Raw genomic sequence first — 20,012 nt, 5'->3', positions numbered from 1 at the left:
GGTATCTAGACTTCTGTGGGTTGGTGCCGTTATTATTCACAATCCTCTCAGGTTTCAGACCTCCCGCCATTCCAAAAAGTGTCCAGATTCAGAGAGACAGCCCAACAGGCAGAGGACATGTTTTGTTTGCAACAAGCCTATCTTTGGTTCCCAGCACCACATGCCTTTTCTGTCAGCACCACCAGGTATGGGTCAAAACAAACAAAAACAAAGGGGATCTAGTCTTTTTGGCTGTATTAGGCTTCTAACCTCTTTAGATCATGTTATGATTTTATTATTTCTCAAAATTTGTTGCCATTGGCCCCTATCTATCTGCCTGCCTCATTTTTCTAAAAAAAAAAAAAGACAAAAACTATTGTAACTATGAAGGGCTCATTTCCACTGCTGTTCAAGAGCCAATCAAATAAGAGACACAGTGACAGGACAATAAACAGCTTTATTGGCAACCAGTCAGCAGGTTAGAAAATGCAGACTCATGCCCTCAAAGCAAGACTCATCTTCATGATCAGACTTTTTATAAAAAAAAAAAAAAAAAAACAAGAAAACAGTTTTAGGAAGGGTGGCTTCCGGATTACAAAAATCATCAATAAAATACCCTCAAGGGCTGGAACCCTGAGACAAATTCCACCTTATTTACAGGACTTAACAAAGTAAAACTTAGGCTTTTTGGTGGAGGATAAAAAGGTCTTCTTTTGTCAATTGGAAGATCAAGCTGTCCTTATCATTATAATTTAGAACAAGAACAGTTATCTTTTTCTAATACGAATTGTTGGTCTAGGACCAGGATTCCTAAGACTGGTCAGCTTTTTTAGGTTGCAAAGTATTTGTCTTCCAAATAAATAAACTTTTAATTGAAATAGCCTTATAAATTTTATCATCAGGCTTTTAATAAAGCACACTTAGTCTTGGTCTTAAAATTCTCAATGCTACCATCTTTACTATTTTGGTTAAATGAATAATTAAATATTGTTTCATGATAATTTGTGTAAATGTTTTAAACCTTTTAATACCTGTAAAACAAAACTTCCCAGAAATCAGAATTATATCATAGCAATAGGAATAATAATAATAATAGTAAAATATTAATTGGTTAGAGGAAATGTATATATGAAAAGTGTTAGAAGAGTTCCAAATGCATCCCATATTAAATATATGCCTCTCAGAAGAGCAGGGAAGAAAATAAATTGAGGAGGGAAGCAGAAGAGAAAGAAAAAGTAACAGAGGCAGGGGTGAGGGGCCCTAGCACACTGGTTTATGTCTGAGAGACCACAGAATCAACAACACTGCAATCCAGAGACTACAAGCATGTGTAAGACCTAAATTTAAAATTGCAATAACTAAACATAAAAAGCATGCCTGCCAAGGAACAGTCTGGAAGGGGAAGGGGAACCTGGGGACATTAGTGGAGGGAATGTCACTGGGGCAGTGAGACTAGTATTGGAACACTGTACACATAAAACTGTCTTATGAAGAGCTTTGTAAGTCTTGGTGCCTTCATTTTTAAATTATCATCATCACTGTTATCACTGCCAACCCGTTGCTCATCGATTTGTTCGAGGGGACACCAGTAACGTCTCCATTGCGAGACTTCTTGTTACTGTTTTTGGCATTTTTAAATGATTGGTTTTAATAAGTGAATATGTCCACCATCAGCCCCACACATACTTGTGGTTAGTAAGACAGAGAAGAGACCAGTATCACAATAATAGCAGGGAACAATCACGTTGGACAAGATCTGAGTATTATAAGTAGGTAAAGGGATAGTCTTGATAAGCTTTCAGTATCAGTATTGCAAACCACAGTGCCCAAAAGGGGGTGGGTGGGGGGAGAGAGAGAGTTAGAGAGAGAGAGAGAGAGAGAGAGAGAGACAGAGAGAGACAGAGAGAGACAGAGAAAGAGAGCGCTCCTATAGTGGTAGGGAAGAAACATAGCAAGTAAAAGTGGTCAGAATTAAAGGTTTTAGTTACTGAACTGAACTTATGAGGCTGTTGGAATGATGTATGCATGAGAATTGTGATTAACAATATTTTAAATTCTGGCACCTCAACCAAAAAATGGTTTAAAAATAAAATATAGATTTAAAAAATCAAGGCAAGGTGCCTGGGGTATAGTTCAGTTGTAGAGTCCATGCCTCACATGTTTTCGATTTCTGGTCCACACACACAGACACACACACAAACACACACACAAATATCAGTAGTAAATTGATTAAATATTCAAACTGGAAAATTAACATGCAGGAGGTCCAGACTTGAACTCTGCTACTAGATGGTTCCTGAGCACTGCAAGGACAGACACCACCTGACCACTGGTTGTGGTCCAAAAATTAAAACCAAAATAAGATTCTTGAGCTTGAGCTTAGCTTGGACAAATGAGTTCTTAACTTTGACCACAAAAGCACTGGCCACAAACAATAAAATAATATTTGGGAATGAATCTGACTAAAAACCTGCACAGCAAAGGAAGCCGTTAACAGAATGAAAATATCTTCCTATGGGAGAAAAACATTTGGGAAGTATTTATTTAATAAGGAATTACTATCCAAAACATATTGAAACTCATAACAAATGAGCAATAGATAAGCATAATAAGTTACTTTCTTTTTTTAATGGGCAAATAACCTGAATAGAGATTTCTCCAAAGAAAAACAAACGAGCATGGGAGCCTGGGTTCAGTCCTCCGCATCACATATATGTATCATCAAACATAACACTTATAAGCCTGTGGGCCCTCTTCCTGCCCAGCATCTCTGGATGTGGCCCTGGAGGCCCCCAAGTCCTCTCTCTTTCCCACCCCTGCCCTCCCCTCCACTAGAAAAAACTATTTTACATCAGTAGTCATCTCCTCCTGAAATTCTTTTCTCTCAGAAAATGAAGCTGAGAGACCTGCCCAGAGATGAGGACTGGCTTTTCTTTTCCTGCACAGAGCAATCACTGCAGCCCAAGACCACAGCTTCCTGAGAGCTTGGGTGCTGGGGTGGTGGGAACCATGTCTCAGGGTAGGCAGAGCCAGCGGTGGACCTCAGGTGCAGCTTCACAGCTGCCTTTGTGTGGCCACCAGGATGCCAGCACGCACGCCATGCGGGACCTATTGTCAAACTTTACCAGTCCTAAAGCTCCTGGGAGAGATGAGGTGGGTGAAGTGAGCCAGGGAAGGGCTTGGGGGTTCAGTAGCACCCTCTCTCCAGGCTACTACTTCTCTGGCTCCTCACTTCTCTGAGGACATCAATTATATTCACTAAAGAAAATGTCTATGAGGTGATATACGTTAATTAGTTTGATTGTACTGATTACTTCAGTGTATACTAATTTATCAAGGTTGAACACATTAAACAAAAACAATTAGGTGGCAGTGTTAGTACAGTGGGTAGGGCTGTATGAACTAGGTTGGTATACAGCCAACCTGGGTTCCATCGCTGACATTCCCTATGATCCTCCAAGCACTGCCAAGAATGATTCCTGAGTGCAGAACCAGGAGTAACCCCTCAGCATTGCTGGGTGTGGCCCAAAAATAAACAAAACCAAATAAATTTTAGTATTAATTATATCTCAATAAAACTGGAAAAAAGAAAATATGCTGGAGACAGATACTGATCACAGGAGTACTACATGCAAGCTCTGAAGTCACAGAACATTGTTCTGCTACTTATGAAACTTTGAAAAAGCCACGGTAATCCTCTAAACCTCAGTTTCCTGTACTGTAAAAAGGAGATAGACAGTATCTGCTTTTTGAAATTTTTATGAGAATTAAATGAGGAAAAGTTTGTAAAGTCTTGACAGTGTCCTGCAGTTTAAAGAGTTCAATGTTGACTAATATAATTGTTCGGTTCAATATTGTGTTATTAACATAGCACACTACTCTATTATCATAAATGAGATTATTCTTCTTAATCCCCTACTTTGTCAGATGGGCAACACTTACATACTTCTTGAGTACAATGAGAAAAACACAATATCAGATTACTCGGGCTAATCTTTTGTAAGCCAGTTCTATGCTTATTCACTATTTAAAAATTCCATAAAGAGGGGCCAGTGGGATAGTACAATGGGGAGGATGTTTACCTGGCAGGCAGCTGACCTGGATTCGATCTCCAGCATCCCATATGGTCCCCCAAGCACCGCCAGGAGTAATTCCTGAGTGCAGAGCCAGTAGTAACCCCTGAGCATCACTGGGGGTGACCCAAAAAAGAGGAAAAAAATAATGAAAACTTCTATAAAGAATGAAGAAGTATTTACCGACCTAAATTGAAGTTTAGGTATCAGAAAAATATATAAGACACCTGGGAACAGCGTTCCTTCATCTCATTTATTCATTGAAAAATGCCCACAATAGACACCTAGTCCCACCGCTGAGTAAATCTGGAAATGAACGCCTGAGAAATGCTCTCGAAGTAGAGACAGTCTGAGAAATCTCAAAATGAGGCTCAAAATGGGTCTGTGAGTTTGCTACTGTCAGTGGTAAAACAGTCAGAACATAAGTGCTAGTGTGATAAGTAAAGATAAAACCCATATGATCATATAAATAGATGCAGAGAAAGCATTTGACAAGATCCAACATTCGTTCATGGTGAAAACCCTCACCAAAATGGGTTTTGGAGGAACTTTCCTCAAGATAGTCAAAGCCATCTACCACAAGCCCATGGCAAGCATTATCCTCAATGGGGGAAAAGCTAAGGGCCTTTCCTCTAAGATCAGGGACAAGATAAGGATGCCCACTCTCACCACTTCTCTTCAATATAGCACTGGAAGTACTTGTGATAGCTGTTAGGCAAGAAAAAGATATCAAGGGCATCCACATAGGAGAGGAAGAAATCAAACTCTCACTATTTGCAGACGATATGATACTATATCTAGAGAAGCCTAAAGCCTCTACTAAGAAACTCTTAGAAACAATAGACTTGTGCAGTAAAGTTGCAGGCTATAAAATCAATACCCAAAAATCCATGGCCTTCCTATACGCAAACAATGAGACAGAGGAAAGGGACATGAAAAAAGCAATCCCACTTACAATCGTGCTCCAGAAAATCAAATACCTCGGAATCAGCTTAACCAAGGAAGTAAAAGACCTCTACAAAGAAAACTATAAAACGCTACTCCATGAAATAAAAGAGGACATGAGAAAATGGAAACATATCCCCTGCTCATGGTTAGGGAGAATCAGCATTGTCAAAATGGCAATATTCCCGAAAGCATTACACAGATTCAACGTGATCCCTATAAGGATACCCATGACATTCTTCAAAGAAATGGAGCGAGCAATCCTGAAATTCATATGGAACAACAAACGCCCACGGATTGCTAAAACAATTCTTGGGAAAAAGATGATGGGAGGCATCACCCTCCCCAATCTTAAACTTTACTACAAAGCGGTAACAATCAAAACAGCATGGTACTGGAACAAAGGCAGAGCCTCAGACCAATGGAACAGGGTGGAATATTCCTGAACACAACCCCAAATGTATGATCATCTAATCTTTGATAAGGGAGCAAGAAATGTGAAGTGGATCAAGGAAAGCCTCTTTAACAAATCGTGCTGGCACAACTGGACAACCACATGAAAAAGAATGGGCTTAGACCTCGACCTGACACCATGTACAAAAGTCAGATCAAAATTGATTAAAGACCTCAACATCAGACCACAAACCATAAGGTACATTGAAGACAAGGTTGGCAAAACCCTCCACGATGTTGAAGATAAACGTATCTTCAAAGGTGACACGGAACTAAGCAATCTAGTAAAAACAGAGATCAACAAATGGGACTACATTAAACTAAAAAGCTTCTGCACCGCAAAAGATATAGTGACCAGAATACAAAGACAATCTACAGAATGGGAAAGGATATTTACCCAATACCCATCAGATTAGGGGTTGATATCAAGTGTATATAAAGCACTGGTTGAACTCTACAAGAAGAAAACATCCAACTCCATCAGAAAATGGGGCGAAGAAAGCACATGAAAAGTGCTCTACATCACTAATCATCAGGGAGATGCAGATCAAAACAACCATGAGATACCACCTCACACCACAGAGACTGGCACACATCCAAAAGAACAAAAGCAACCACTGTTGGAGAGGATGTGGGGAGAAAGACACCCTTCTACACTGCTGGTGGGAATGCCGACTGGTTCAGCCCTTTTGGAAAACGGGCTAATATGGACGATTCTCAAAAAATTAGAAATTGAGCTCCCATTTGACCCAGCAATACCACTGCTGGGAATATGCCCCCGAGAAGCAAAAAAGCATAGTCAAAATGACATCTGCACTTATATGTTCATTGCAGCACTGTTTATAATAGCCAGAATCTGGAAAAAATCTGAGTGCCCTAGAACAGATGACTGGTTAAAGAAACTTTGGTACATCTATACAACGGAATAGTATGCAGCTGTTAGAAAAAATGAAGTCTTGAACTTTGCGTATAAGTGCCTCAACACGGAAAGTATGATGCTAAGTGAAATGAATCAGAAAGAGAAAGACATAGAAAGATTGCACCCATCCGTGGAATATAAAATAAGAGTAGGAGACTAATATCCGAGAATAGTAGAAATAAGTACCAGGAGGTTGGCTCCATGGCTTGGAAGCTGGTCTCACATGCTGGGGAAAAAGGCAGCTCAGATAGTGAAGAGGACACCAAGTAAGACGTGGTTAGAGGCCACGCGGGGGAAGGGTGATGCGTGCTGAACGTAGACTGGAGACTGAACACAATGGCCCCTATTGCAAACCACAACCCCCAGCTGGAGAGAGAGATCAAAAGGGAATACCTTGCCACAGAGGCAGGGTGGGGGGGAGATGGGATTGGGGGGTGGGAGGGATACTGGGTTTATTGGTGGTGGAGAATGGGCACTGGTGGAGGGATGTGTTTGTGAACACTGTATGAGGGAAAAACAAGCTCGAAAATGTGTAAATCTGTATCTGTACCCTCACAGTGATTCACTAATTAAAGAATAAAATTTTTTTTTAAAAAAAGTGCTGGTGTGATTCGGCTTTCCAAACGCGATGGAACTCTATGCGAAGATAAACCATTTAAAAATAATGAACTCCGTTAAATAATAGGAGGGCAAAAAAATCGATGCCAAATACACGTAAAAGAGCATCTCTTTCCTGGATGACTTTGCCTGGATGATGGGAGCGAGAAAGGTTGTTGCTTAGAAAAAGCAGCCTCCCAGGCGGGAAGAAACAGACAAAAAGCACCGAGCGTGGTCAGAACTACGACCACACCCCAGGTGACTTAAACCCCCGTCTGCGGCCAGAGAGCGCTGGGTGCGGCTGCGCACGCGCGGTGAGGCGCTCGCGGCGCCGCGCTCCACGGCCGGAAACCGAGCGTCGACGCTCGAGACGCGCAGGGGAGGCGGCGACCGCCAGGGCCGGTCACGTGACGCGGCGTGCGCGTCGCTGCCGCTCCTTCCCAACATGGCGTCCTTGCTGCAGTCGGAGCGGGTTCTCTACCTAGTGCAGGGAGAGAAGAAGGTCCGGGCCCCCCTGTCGCAGCTTTACTTCTGCCGCTACTGTAGTGAGCTACGGTCGCTGGAATGTGTGTCGCACGAGGTAACGCAGTTGCTCCCCGAGCAGCGCCGGGGGTGAGGGGTGGGCGTCCCTTCTAGTTCCCCCCCGGTGGCTCACCGGGAAGTTCCGGCCAAGCGAGGCGGGGAAAGGTCTTCGTCCTCGCTTGCTGATTGGCTAGGCCTTCCCGTCACTCAGTGGATCTGCGATGTCATTTGCTTAGGCTTTGTCGCCGGGGAAGGGGGTGTTGTCGGGTGGGGCTGAGCCCGTCGTCTCGTTGAAGCACTGGGGAAGGGAGCAAGGACGAAGAGGGGCGACCTCTGACTCCACGATTTAGCTTTGTTATTCCGGGGGTGGGCTGGGGCGGGTAGAGGGTGAACATTGTGCACGTTGGAGAGAAAGTAGGGGGCCCCCTTTAGCCACGAGGGCGACTCTCCGGGACCGTAGGGGCGCTTCGGGGAAGGGCCCGGCACCCCGTTTACGCCCCTCCTGCCCTGGAAGTTCGCTGCTGTTGGCTCCCGAAATTGGGTCCTCCTCTCACTGGTCGCGGTCCGGTTTCTGGCCGCCGCGGCCCAGCAGGAAGCAGGGACCGGGCTGGCTGGGGTCGGCGAGCGCAGGGGGAAGCGTTCAAATAGGGTCTTTTGCTCTGGGACGCTCCAAGTGCCCACACATTCCCCACCCCACCCCACCCCGGACTACCGTGCTGCCCTGGTCAGCACTAGGGGGCTTTGGAGGAGGGATTCCGCAGGAATGAGGAGAGCTGCGCCCTGTCCTTTCCATACAGAACCCTAAACCTCCACTCCCTGGCACTTCCTGTGCGTGCAGCAAAGCGCTTGGTATTCAGAGGCGAGCTAAGGGTCAGATTCTGCCCTAGAGGAAGAAGATCATACATACTGCTTATTCTGTCGGCCTCGGTGCCGTTGTTTTGAACCCGCAAACCAATGGAGTGACTGCCTTTCTATTAAAAATCATTATTGCACGTCAAGAAACAGACCTGTGATGTTTGCCCTAAGTGATCCACCCAGGAACTTGGAAACGGGGGGGGTGGGGGGAGATCAAAATTTGAACCCAAGTAGTCTAATTTAGAATGCACCTAGATGGTAAAACTGCATATGAAAACATGCGTAGAAACCGCGCTAGGCAGTAGTGCATAATTGGGGAGGGTGTATTTTTCCTTACCGTAAGAATAGTAAGGCAGGTAAATGATAGAGGAAAAATCCGTGCCATGATGTAACATGGCACGGATTTTTCTTGTACTTTTCTTCTCCGTTAGGCTTTCTCTCGTTCACTCTTCTTTTTTTCCCCCTCTTCCCTACCCTTGACAGGTCTTTTCTCTTTTAGCTGCTTCCCTGTTCTAACTCAGCCCCCAGAACTTAGGGAACTCTCTCTATAGTCTCTTCTCATATCTCCAGTTAGGATAAGCTGGAGATGCCTGTAAGTGCATCTTGCATTTGGGGTTGGGATCCTACTGTCTGTACCTCCCCCCATACAGTCAGTCTGATAACAATTCATAGTGTTCTCTGGGGCTGGAATGATAGCACAGCGGGTAGGGCGTTTGCCTTGCATCTAGCCGACCCGTGTTCAGTTCCCAGCATCGCATATGGTCTCCTGAGCACCTCCAGGAGTAACTCCTGAGTGCAGAGCCAGGAGTAACTCCTGTGCATCGCCAGGTGTCACCCCAAAAAGAAAAAAAAAAAAAAACAATTCATAGTGTTCTCTTTGGTCCCATAGCAGATTGTGCCTATGAAGTGGAGGATTTAGGTTTGGGCGGAGGATGTGGCAAGGAAGGGCTGCAGCTGTCCAGAAATGGAGAGAAGGTGGAGTGCAGAAAGCTTATGGATAATGGGGAGTTGGAGGGGCAGATGTAATTTAGAAAAGGCAAGAAAGAATTGAGTTATAATTTGGCTTTTATGATATATCGAGTGTGTTCTTGGAGTTGGGGGGGGGGCAGCAACTTAATCTTCCCAAAGATGGTCCTGTTTATACAAATGATACACGGAAAGCCAGTTGATAGCATTGTATTTATGTTCAAATCAATCTGCTTTTTCCATCTGTAGGTGACTATAGAGTTTTGGAACTGTTGCATAGGATCTTTAAACATTTTTAAAAATTATGTAGGCCTTAAAATGATTTTTTTTACACTTTTTAAATTAAATACAGTAAGAGTATCTTTTATTTAATGGTTTCATTTATATTGAAAAGTTGTTTGGAATTTCTAAACATTGATACCCACTGTTCTTCAGTAAGTCTCCTCAGCAATAAGAAAGCTAGTTATAGCCCTTCTAAAACAGGCATGGTCAGCTTACTGCCATTTGACAAAATCATAGGAGAAAAATATTTGATAACAGGTTTGCAGATTAGGTTATCAATCTTTGTTTCACTACATTATCATAGTTTTTCCTGTATATAGACAGTTTTTCACAGATCTGATACATAAAATCCTGGTGAAAGAGAACAGGAAAGATCAGAAAGGGAAAAATGAAAAGGTTTGAAAGTCTGGATTTAAAAAAAAATCGAGGGGCTGGAGCAATAGCGGGTAGGCCTTGCACGAGGCCGACCTGGGTTCAATTCCCAGCATTCCATATGGTGCCCTGAGCACCGCCAGGGGTGATTCCTGAGTGCATGAGCCAGGAGTAGCCCCTGTGCGTCGCCGGATGTGACCCAAAAAGCAAAAAAAAATAAATAAAAAATCGAAGTGATTATTGAGGAGTAAATCCCAAGCTGAAAGTAGTCCAGGTTGCTGGTAAGTCTGTGGTTTCTCACCTACTGAACTGTATTTTAAATTTCACTATTTGGCACAATAAACACATACAAAAATGAAATATATTTCTTTTTCTCTGATTTTATTCCTTGTTTCTTTCTAGGTGGATTCCCACTATTGTCCCAGTTGTTTAGAAAATATGCCATCGGCTGAAGCCAAACTAAAGAAGAATAGGTAAGATTTGAATCCAATATTTCTGTTTTCTTCATACTTGGTAACATGAAATTAACTCTTCTTAGTGTCATTCTGTGCCAAAGATGAAATAGCCTTTGATTTTTTTTAAAAAATAAACTTAGAATTATTGTGAAATTGGTACAGAGAACTTCTATTTACTTCCAACTCAGTCTTCCCTGTTTTTAACATCTTATATTTATAGAATCTATTTTCTCATTTGTCTATTGAAACAAATAATGTATTGAAACATTATTATTAAAGGAGCTTCACATTTTATTCAAATTTTGTTGTTTTTTGTTTTTTGTTTTTTTGCCTAATAGCCTTTTTCTATTCTGGGATCCTCTCCAGAATATCTTCATCATTGTTTGTCTTGTTTTTATTTTAAATAATGTTTACCCCATCCTTTAGTACCATGTTCTCATATTCTTTAATATAGTCATATTTCCTTAGATACTTTCTTAGACTTGCTTGCTTTTCCTCACCTTTACAGTTTTGAGTGCAGGTCGTATATTTTGGAGATTATCCCTCAGTTGTTGATAAGCCCCTTGTTTGTGTTTGGGGAGAAGGGTGCCCTCTGTGAACAGGACCCACATGGTGCTGAAGATTGAACACAGAGCACTCTCGTTGCAGAGCATGTGTTTAGCCCTTTGATCCATCTCTGCGACCCTCTCCAATGTTTTTCTTGTCATCTAGAAGAGTATGTTTTAAGGTGAAAAACCACAGAGGTAAAATGTACATACTTTCGATATGATTTAAGACTGTTATTGTTAACTTTGATTGCCTATTGAATGTTGTTTTTTCCCACATCGGGTCACATTTTTCTTACCCTCTTTTTCCATACTATGCTCTTTGGAAGGAAAAAAATCATCACTTCAGCCCACACCTAAATATGGGGAGTTAGGTTCTCTAGTTAAGGCTAGCTACATAAATTGGAATTCTTTTGCATGAAAAGTTTTTCTCCCCTATTTAATACTTAAAGCAATGTGGATTTGTGAATGTTTATTTTATACTATAGCTTAGAATCTAACACTGTGTATTTTTTGCTCAGTTTGTTCCAGCTTTGGGCACTGATTGGTCCTAGAGTAGACTTCTCTATTCCCTTAACATAATTCCATCTTTGGGGCGGGAGTGAATAATCAGTTGTTCTGAACACACTCTTTCTTTTGGACACTACAAGGTACTTCAGATTCACACTGTATGTTTTCTCCGTCATTCCTAAAATGTTTTGGAAACTATTTTTTAAAAGAACTCTGATTTTATTAAAGAATGGTATTGCACTGCACTGCACTATAGCACTGTCGTCCCATTGTTCATCGATTTGCTTGAGAGGGCACCAGTAACATCTCCATTGTGAGACTTGTTACTGTCTGCAAGCTACCCGGGACATACTCGATATGCAAAAAAACAGTAACAACAAAGAATGTTATTAGTAACAGAAAACAGGTACTAGGTATGTTCACTGCTCTGGGTACTCTCTGGAGTTTTTTAATGGTGTGAGAAAAGTTTTCACTACCAGTAACATCCCTGCACCTTCCCACGCATGAATAACTATTATTTGACTTTCCTTTCCCTAAGAAATAGCTTCTGATAAGCCAGACACTTCTCTGTATGTTGTCCACACATTGATTATATCGTCTAGCCCTCAAAGTTGCCTACGAAGATACTGTTACTACCCTAATTTGAGATATTACCCAGAGGCAAAATAGCATAGATAATTAGTGTTGTGGAATTGAACTTCAGAGCATGCCCAGAAGTGTAGGAGATAAAATCTTGATAATTTGAAGTGGGAGGAAAGTTAAAACCAGTACAGCAGAGGTGCAGTACTGGGAAATTAAGGGGGAAAAGTTGGAAATTAAAACGAAATGTTGGAAATTTAAGAGGAAGTTTTGGCTGGGTTTTGCTGATCCTCGGAAAAGTAGTTGCTAAGGGCAGAATCCAGCACACTGGGTGGAGGTGGGGAAACATTGGGCCACACTCAGCAGTACTCAGGGCCTACTCCAGGCTTTGTGCTCAGGAATCACGCCTGGTGGTCCTCCGGGGACCATTTGTGGTGCCAGCCTAGAACCAAGGTCTGCTGTGTGTAAGGCCAGTGCCTTAACCCCTCTGCTCTCCCTCTGACCCCTCTATTCTAAACTCTTCCAATTTGGCATTATCGTTTGGTGTAATGTTTAACTCTCTGGCCCAACAAAGAAACTATATTTTCTATACTCAAGTTCACAGCTTATCATATCGTTTCGCTTAGTTTTTTATTGTGCACTTGACCTGTCCTCTTTAAAAATAAGTTGTTACCTTTCTTTTCTTCAGAAATCTGTGTGGTCTGTACAAGCGTAAAAAGAATCTGAAATAGTTGACTCTAGACTTTTTGTTTGTTTTCGTTTGGGGCCACCGTCCTTGTTTCAGGACCTAACTTCTGGCGTAACTTCAGGGATCACTCCTAGAGCTCCTTTTGGAACCGTACGCAGTGCCTAGGATCACAGCAGGGCTGGCTGCATGTGAGGCGGGCGCCTGACCCTGTGCTACCTCAGGCTCCAGTTCTACCGGCTGTAAACCTCGATTCCTTCTTAGAAGATTGGTTCAGGCTCTAATTCTTAAGAGATCTCAGTGATGGTTGCATTTTAAAAAGTAATGAGGACCGAGGAGAGAGCTCAGCAGGGCCTGTCTTCTGAGCACTGCCAGGAGCACTGGAGCACAGGTCCAGGAGCGGCTCCCTCTCACTGCTGAGTGGAGTCCAAAAATTAAAAATACAAAAAATTAGTCTGTGATACTTAAGAGATTATATGGCAAAGGTTTTAAAAATCCCCCAGAAATATCTTTATATCTTTTTTGCTTGGAGACACTTGACTCTTGGAGGAATGCCTAATACCTAAAACAGGGGCACATGGTGGATGCTTAATTAATGTTGAAAGAGTGAATGGTTGGTTGTTGTGTCCTAGATGCGCCAACTGCTTTGACTGCCCCGGCTGCATGCACACCCTCTCCACCCGGGCAACAAGTATTTCCACACAGCTGCCAGATGACCCCGCTAAGACCACCATGAAGAAAGCCTATTACCTGGCCTGCGGGTTTTGTCGCTGGACATCTCGAGATGTGGGCATGGCAGACAAGTCTGTGGGTGAGTAGGACTTTAACGTAAGACTGAATTTGGCAGTGGTGTGATTACCCACAGATTATCAGCTTTATTACCCATTGGGTCATATTAACTAAAGTCAGAGTATTTGGTCATTCACTTTTTTGTATTCCCCCATTTTCATCTGCAAGCCAGGATGTTGCATCTAAGACTGAGTAAACTATTTAGCATTCTTTAAGTTTTGTTAATAGCTTTTATGAGTCTAATACTTTCTTGATTCCAGTATTAATGTTTTACGTTAAAAAATAAAAACAAAATATCCCTAGGGCCTGAGAGAGTTTTAACAGATGGGAGCACATGCTTTGCTTGGACACTGTCATGAATAACCCTTAGTTCCCTTCCCCTCCCCGTGCCTTTCTGGGTCATACCCTGCAATGCTAACAGGTTCCTCCTGGCTCTGCACTCAGGAATTGCTCCTGGCAGTGCTCAGGGGACCATATGGGATGTCAGAGATCGAACCCTGGTTGGCCACATGCAAGGCAAATGCCCTACCTGAGTACTGTCACTCAGACCATCCGGTAATCCCGTAGCTTATTTAAGCTCCCCCACCACCCCCCGTGCCCCTTAGCTGCCAGATAGACTTCTCTTAGGGTACAGATGGGATTGAACATCCTAAAATTTTGATATCTAGGGGGCACTAGAATCAATCTCTTAACAATATTAGAAATAACTATAACTAGAAGAATGCAGATTAAAACTTCAATTAATTTGGCAAAAACTTTTAATTCTGATAATACTAGATTTGACACTGGTGAGATAGCTCAAAGGGGTGGGAGTGTGTACTTTCCCTATGAAAGGAGCCCTGGGTTCCAGGCCTGGCACCAGTTTTCATTAGTACCACCGAAATGACCCAACATTAAGCAGGTAGTGTTGAGGGGTGAAGAGGAATGTTAGGTATTGGCAAGAAATATGAAAGAAGTAGTTCTCCCTAAACTATTATATGGAGAGAAACTAGATTTCTATTATAGTTTTGTATTGCTTTTATGTTTTCTGCTCAGTAATCCCCATGTATCTATCCTGGGGCACTAAAACATTAGAAATCTGTGGTTTACAGCGAAACAGAAATATTGTTTGTGGGTCAGAGCAATAGTAAGTTGGTAACCTTCTATGGGGTTTGATTCCCTATCGTCCTTTATGGTCTCTTGAGCATCACCACAAGTGATTCCTGAGTGCAGACAGAGCCAGGAGTAACCCTGAGCATCACCAGGTGTGGCACAGAAAAAACTACCAAAAAATTGCATTTGTGGGGCTGGAGTGATAGCACAGCGGGTAGGGCGTTTGCCTTGCATGCGGCCGACCCGGGTTCGATTCCCAGCATCCCATATGATCCCCTGAGCACCGCCGGGAGTGATTCCTGAGTGCAGAGCCAGGAATGACTCCTGTGCATCGCCAGGTGTGACCCAAAACAGAAAAACAAAAACAAAAAATTGCATTTGTGCTTAAAGATCACTTTAGGCCTTTATTTACCTCTTCATGATTTGAGTGTTCCAGAGTAGGAAACTATTTTTGTGTTTCTAGTATTCAATAGTTAACATCAAAGAGTGAAAATTCCATTTTTTCACTTCCTTTTCCTTTGCTGTTACTGTTGTGTTAGCTAAAGGGTCACACACACTCGGTTGTGGTGCTTGCTAGGAGTCCACTTCTCGTTGCAGCACTCACATATCTGACCACAGTGTTTGCCAGGGACTGTGCAACTTTTTAGTTCACATTATGTGCACACTCATTCTTTTTTAGGGGTCACATTCTTTTTTAGTTCTGACTCACTCGCATTTTGGTTGTAATGCTCTCCAGGTGTCATATGTTTTTGATGATGGCTCTCTAGGGATAGTACACTGTAATGATTGCACTGCTCAGACATACTTAGCAGTGGCTGTGTGCCTTAGAGCTGCACATTTTGTCATCCAGCTGGGGGCTCAGCTGTGGACAATATAGGTGTTCAAACTTTTGGTCTCAGCTGGAGAGGAGAGTACAGATAAGGGTAGTAGTAGATACGGCACTACTGCTTGCTCACAGATGACTTTGGGGTTTGATCCCCAGCAGGAGTGATCCCTTGGTGTAGAACCAGGAGTAAGCCCTAAGCCCAGCTAGGTGTACCCTCCCCTTCCCGCTCATCCCCACCCTCCGCCCTCCCCCCCCACACACCCCCCACCAAAAAATATCTTGGTCTCATGCTTGTACAGGAGGTGCTTTATCCCCTCAACCTTTCCTGTTTGTTGGGTCCTGTCCAGCAGCGCTCCCTGCTGTGTGTTCGGAATCACTCCTGGTGGGGCTCAGTGAGCCTACCTGCGTGGTGTACACACAGCTGGGATAACGTCTGTTTTTGTGTGAGAGCATTCATTTTTTTTTTTGAATCTTTTAAAATTTGTTTAAAATTTCCTCTTGAAATTTTCTGCTTAGTGGGGCCAGAGAGATGTTTCATCAGCCTAGATCACGTGCCTTTCTTGTAAAAGGTCCAAGTCCAGTCCCTGCTACTGCCTGGGCCCCTAATCACCACCACGAGTATCCTCCCACCCCAAAGAAGTCAGCCAAGTATAGCCCCTGAGTTTTGCTTGATATTGTCCAAAAACAGCTAATAAAATACATTTTTCAGGGACCAGAATAGTAAAACAGGTAGGATGTTTGCCTTGTGCATTGTTGACCTGGGTTTGATCCCTGGCATCCCATGTGGTCCCGCAAGCACTGCCAGGATTAATTCCTGATTGTAGAGCCAGGAATAACCCCTGAGCATTGCCAGGTGTGACCCCCTCAAAAAAATTTTTTTTTCAGCTTAGTAATTAATACATGAGAAAGCCTAAAATAAGCATGTCATTTTAAAAACATATATATATGTTCATATATATATATATATATATATATATATGAAATTCCTGAGAGATAGTACAATGTCCTTGCACACAGCTTACCTGAATTTAATCTGCAGCACCACAGATGGTCCCCCAGGGTCTGCCAGGAGTAATCCGTGAGCACAGAGCCAGGGGTCAACCCTGAACACAGCCATCTATGGACTGAACATCAAAAAAATAGTTTATTTCCCTTCCCTTTTTTGTTATTGTTGTTGCAGTGACTGGCAGTGACACACTAGGTGTTTGCGCACTTGGTTGCAGTGTGTCAGAAGTTGTGCTTCGTCATGGTGCTGGGGATTCAAATGTCAGTCAGTGCTGCTGGGATCATGGTCCGTGTAGATGGGGCAGTGCCAGGGATCACACTTACACCCTCACATTTTCCAAGGCAGCCACTCTGTTGTTGAGCTAATCTTTGACTCTCTGTTTGCTTCCTTTGACATATGTAAAATGAAGAATTTGCTGAATTCTCTAGATTTTTTTCTTCAGTTTTTATTTGGGGGGGGAGGTGGATTTTGCTGGTGATTGAACACAGTCTCATATATGAGGTACTAGCTCTGCCACTAAATTACATACAGAGTTCTTTCTCTGTATTCTTAGTGCAATTTGGAAGTAAATTTGAGTGAATTTTCCTTAGATTCAACTTTATTCTTAAATTTTTAATCCTGGGCTAGAGAGCACCCACTGGGAAACTTGTTTGCCTTACATGTGCCTGATCCAGGTTCAGTACCTGGCATCCCCTGTGATCCCTTACCACCACCAAGAGTAGTTCCTTAGTGCACAGCCAGGAGTGACCCCTGAGCATCACTGGGTATGACCCAAAAACTAAAATAATAAATAAAATATATGGACCTTTGAATTTTTTTAAATTTTTTACATTGAGTCGATAAAATACTCATTGAAAGCAAAGTTAGGCTGGGAAGATAGTTCAAGAATCTTGTAGCTGTGTATGGTTTGAATCTGGGACGCCTGGGTTTGATTCCTAGCATCGCATAATCTGGACCCTACAGGAACACTCTCCAAGCATTGAACTAGGGGTGGCCTCTGAGCACTGCTGGGTGTTGCAAACACACACACACACACACACACACACACACACACACACACACACACACACACACACACACACACACACACACAAAGTAGTGTTAGGGCTTGTAATACAGCTTAACAGGCTGTAGTGCATGCTTTACATTCAGAATGCCATGATGCTATCCTCAGCACCGAGTACCAAGATGAGAGTAGTCTCTGAGCACTGCCGGTGGTTTAAGCGGTAGAGGTGATGCCTTCCATGTATGAAGCCCTGGATTTGATCCCTTGCTATCCCATGGACTCCTGGGTGTTCCAGACAATTTTAAGTTAACAAAATAAATCTTTATTCTTTTTAAAATTCTCTGCGTAATGTCTGTGGGGCTGAGGGTAGGAAAGGTAGAGACGACACTGGTATGACAATAATAACTGGGAATGATCATGCTGGAGAAGAACTGAGTGTTCAAAGTAGGTAAAGGGATATTCTTGATAATGAGAGGGAGGGGGAGAGAGAGACAGAGAGAGAGAGAAATTTTTGTAAATTTAAAGTGAGTTCACCTCCAGCCTCCTATATGGTCCCGTGAGAACCACCAGGAGTGATTCCTCAACAGAGATCCAGGAGTATCCCCTGAGCATCCCCAACTGTGGCCCCCAAACAAAACCTAACAAAACAAAAATGATGTGTATTAGAACCAGTGTATGTGTATTGTCAGTAAATATTTTTCTTTTCCAATTTACTTTTGTTTGGGCCACGTCCAGTGGTGCTCTGTTTCTGCTGCCAGTTCGCTAGTCTGGGGTCACTCTTGCAGGAGAACATGCGATTTCAGAATTTGAACTCAGGGCCTCACACATGCAACACGCCTTGCTATGTGTAAATCCCTAGCTAGTAGGTAACTTGTTTGCATTTGTCTAAGAATGTAAGTTAAACAGGTGGCTTGGGGATTCAACACTTGACTGGCAAGCACAGGCCCTTAATTTCAAACCCTGGAGTTGCCCGCAAACACTGTTTAGGCATCCACGGAGAGACTTAGTGGCTTAGGAAGCATACACGACAAGCTGGCAGGCCTGAGCTTAAACCAGTGCTTCCCCTGCACTATGGCAAGCCTCATCAAAGTCTGTGATCCTGGCGAGGAAAACTTTTTAAAAAATTAAAACTGGGGACCCAGAGAGATAGTACAACAGATGAGTGTTTGTCTTGCTACAGCCAAGCTGGGCTTGATCTCCAGAACCCCACATGTCCCCTAAACCCACCAGGAGATATCCCTGAGTGCAGAACCAGGAGTAAGCCCTGAACACAGCCACCTGTGGATCAGAAACAAAAAAATGTAAAATGACCCCATGCAGCATTGTATGTATCTTAGTGAGTTAAAATAACTTTTTCTTTTTTTCTTACTTTTTTTTTTTTTCCATCTGGTCAGGGAGACACACATCACACTGTGTTGATTGGCACTCCAGGTCACTTCTAGCGATAGTGAAGGGAGCCATGGAGTTTGGAGATTGCATGTCATCCAGCCTTCATGCTCGCTGAGGATCACCAGGAGTGGCCTCCTGCCGATGACTGAGCCCCCAGAGAAATAACCAGAACAGTTTTTGCCCCTTATTTTTTTTAATATTTACTTATTATTTATTATTTACTAATACTTAGTTTTCCCAGACTAATAAATGTGAAGTGGATTTCTTTGTAGTTTTTGCCATTTATTTTCTTTTTGACTAGTTTTGAGGTATAATTTACAATATTATACTCAGATTTTAAATCTAGAAAGAATACTGTGATTTTTTTAAATTCGTATTCTCTTTTTTCAAGTCACTGAATTACAAAATTACAGTATTATTCATGATTGGTTGACAGGTGTAGACTGTTCCAACACGAATCCTTCACCCGTGTCCCAAGAGTGCTATAAATTTAAGAAGCACCACCACAATCATATATGACACATTCATCACCGCCCCCAGAATATCGTCGTGTCCTTTGTACTCACTTCCTTTCCCTGAACCCTAATGACCACTGATATCCTTTCTTTGACTGTAATTTTGCTTTCTAGAAGTTTATATAATCAATCTAGACAGTGTATATTGTTTCGTGTCTGTCTTCTTTACTTAGCATCATACCCTTCAGTTCTTGTTTTTGCATTGTTGAGTAGCATTCTGTTGTTGGATATGCTATGATTTGTTTATTCATTCTCTAGAGAATTTATGTTTGGGGTTTTCCCACTTTTGGCTCCTAGGAATAAGGCTACTAGGACCAGGTCTTGGTGTGGAAATTTGGTAGATTCCTAGGAGTGAAATTATCCAGTGCATATTTAACTTGACTATAAATTGTCAAACTGTTTTTCAAGATTACTACTTCGGATCTAATTGTAGCTTGAATTCTAATTCCTCAGCAGTCCTCAGTATTGTCAGTCTTTTCATTATAGCCATTCTAACAAATAATGTAGTCTTAAAGTACTTAATTACTTTCCTTTTATCTTTCTTATTTAAGGGTTTGTACAAATTCTTTGCTCTTTATTTTCAATTATAATTTTTGTAGTTTAGGTACCATGATTTATAATTAACAGTTTCAGGCATGCGGTGTTTCAACAA

General features: G+C 42.4%; 1 protein-coding gene across 2 annotated transcripts in view; it reads left to right on the top strand.

Annotated features, from left to right (window-relative positions):
- The first annotated feature begins 7,365 nt into the window (after nt 1-7,365).
- DCTN4 (dynactin subunit 4) overlaps nt 7,366-20,012 on the top strand; it is a 37,944-nt gene continuing 25,297 nt past the window's right edge. Inside the window, exons 1-3 of one of the 2 annotated variants that reach the window (XM_004620614.2) lie at nt 7,366-7,546; nt 10,366-10,436; nt 13,370-13,548. In XM_004620614.2, coding sequence (XP_004620671.1) covers nt 7,412-7,546; nt 10,366-10,436; nt 13,370-13,548 — 385 coding nt within the window. In that variant the 5' untranslated portion in view covers nt 7,366-7,411. The remainder of the gene's footprint in view (nt 7,547-10,365; nt 10,437-13,369; nt 13,549-20,012) is intronic. The other variant, XM_004620615.2, reaches the window with a different exon arrangement.

This window comes from Sorex araneus, chromosome 6 (genome assembly GCF_027595985.1).
Source record: "Sorex araneus isolate mSorAra2 chromosome 6, mSorAra2.pri, whole genome shotgun sequence".
Lineage (NCBI taxonomy): Eukaryota > Metazoa > Chordata > Mammalia > Eulipotyphla > Soricidae > Sorex > Sorex araneus.
This window is presented reverse-complemented; position numbering and strand designations above follow the sequence as displayed.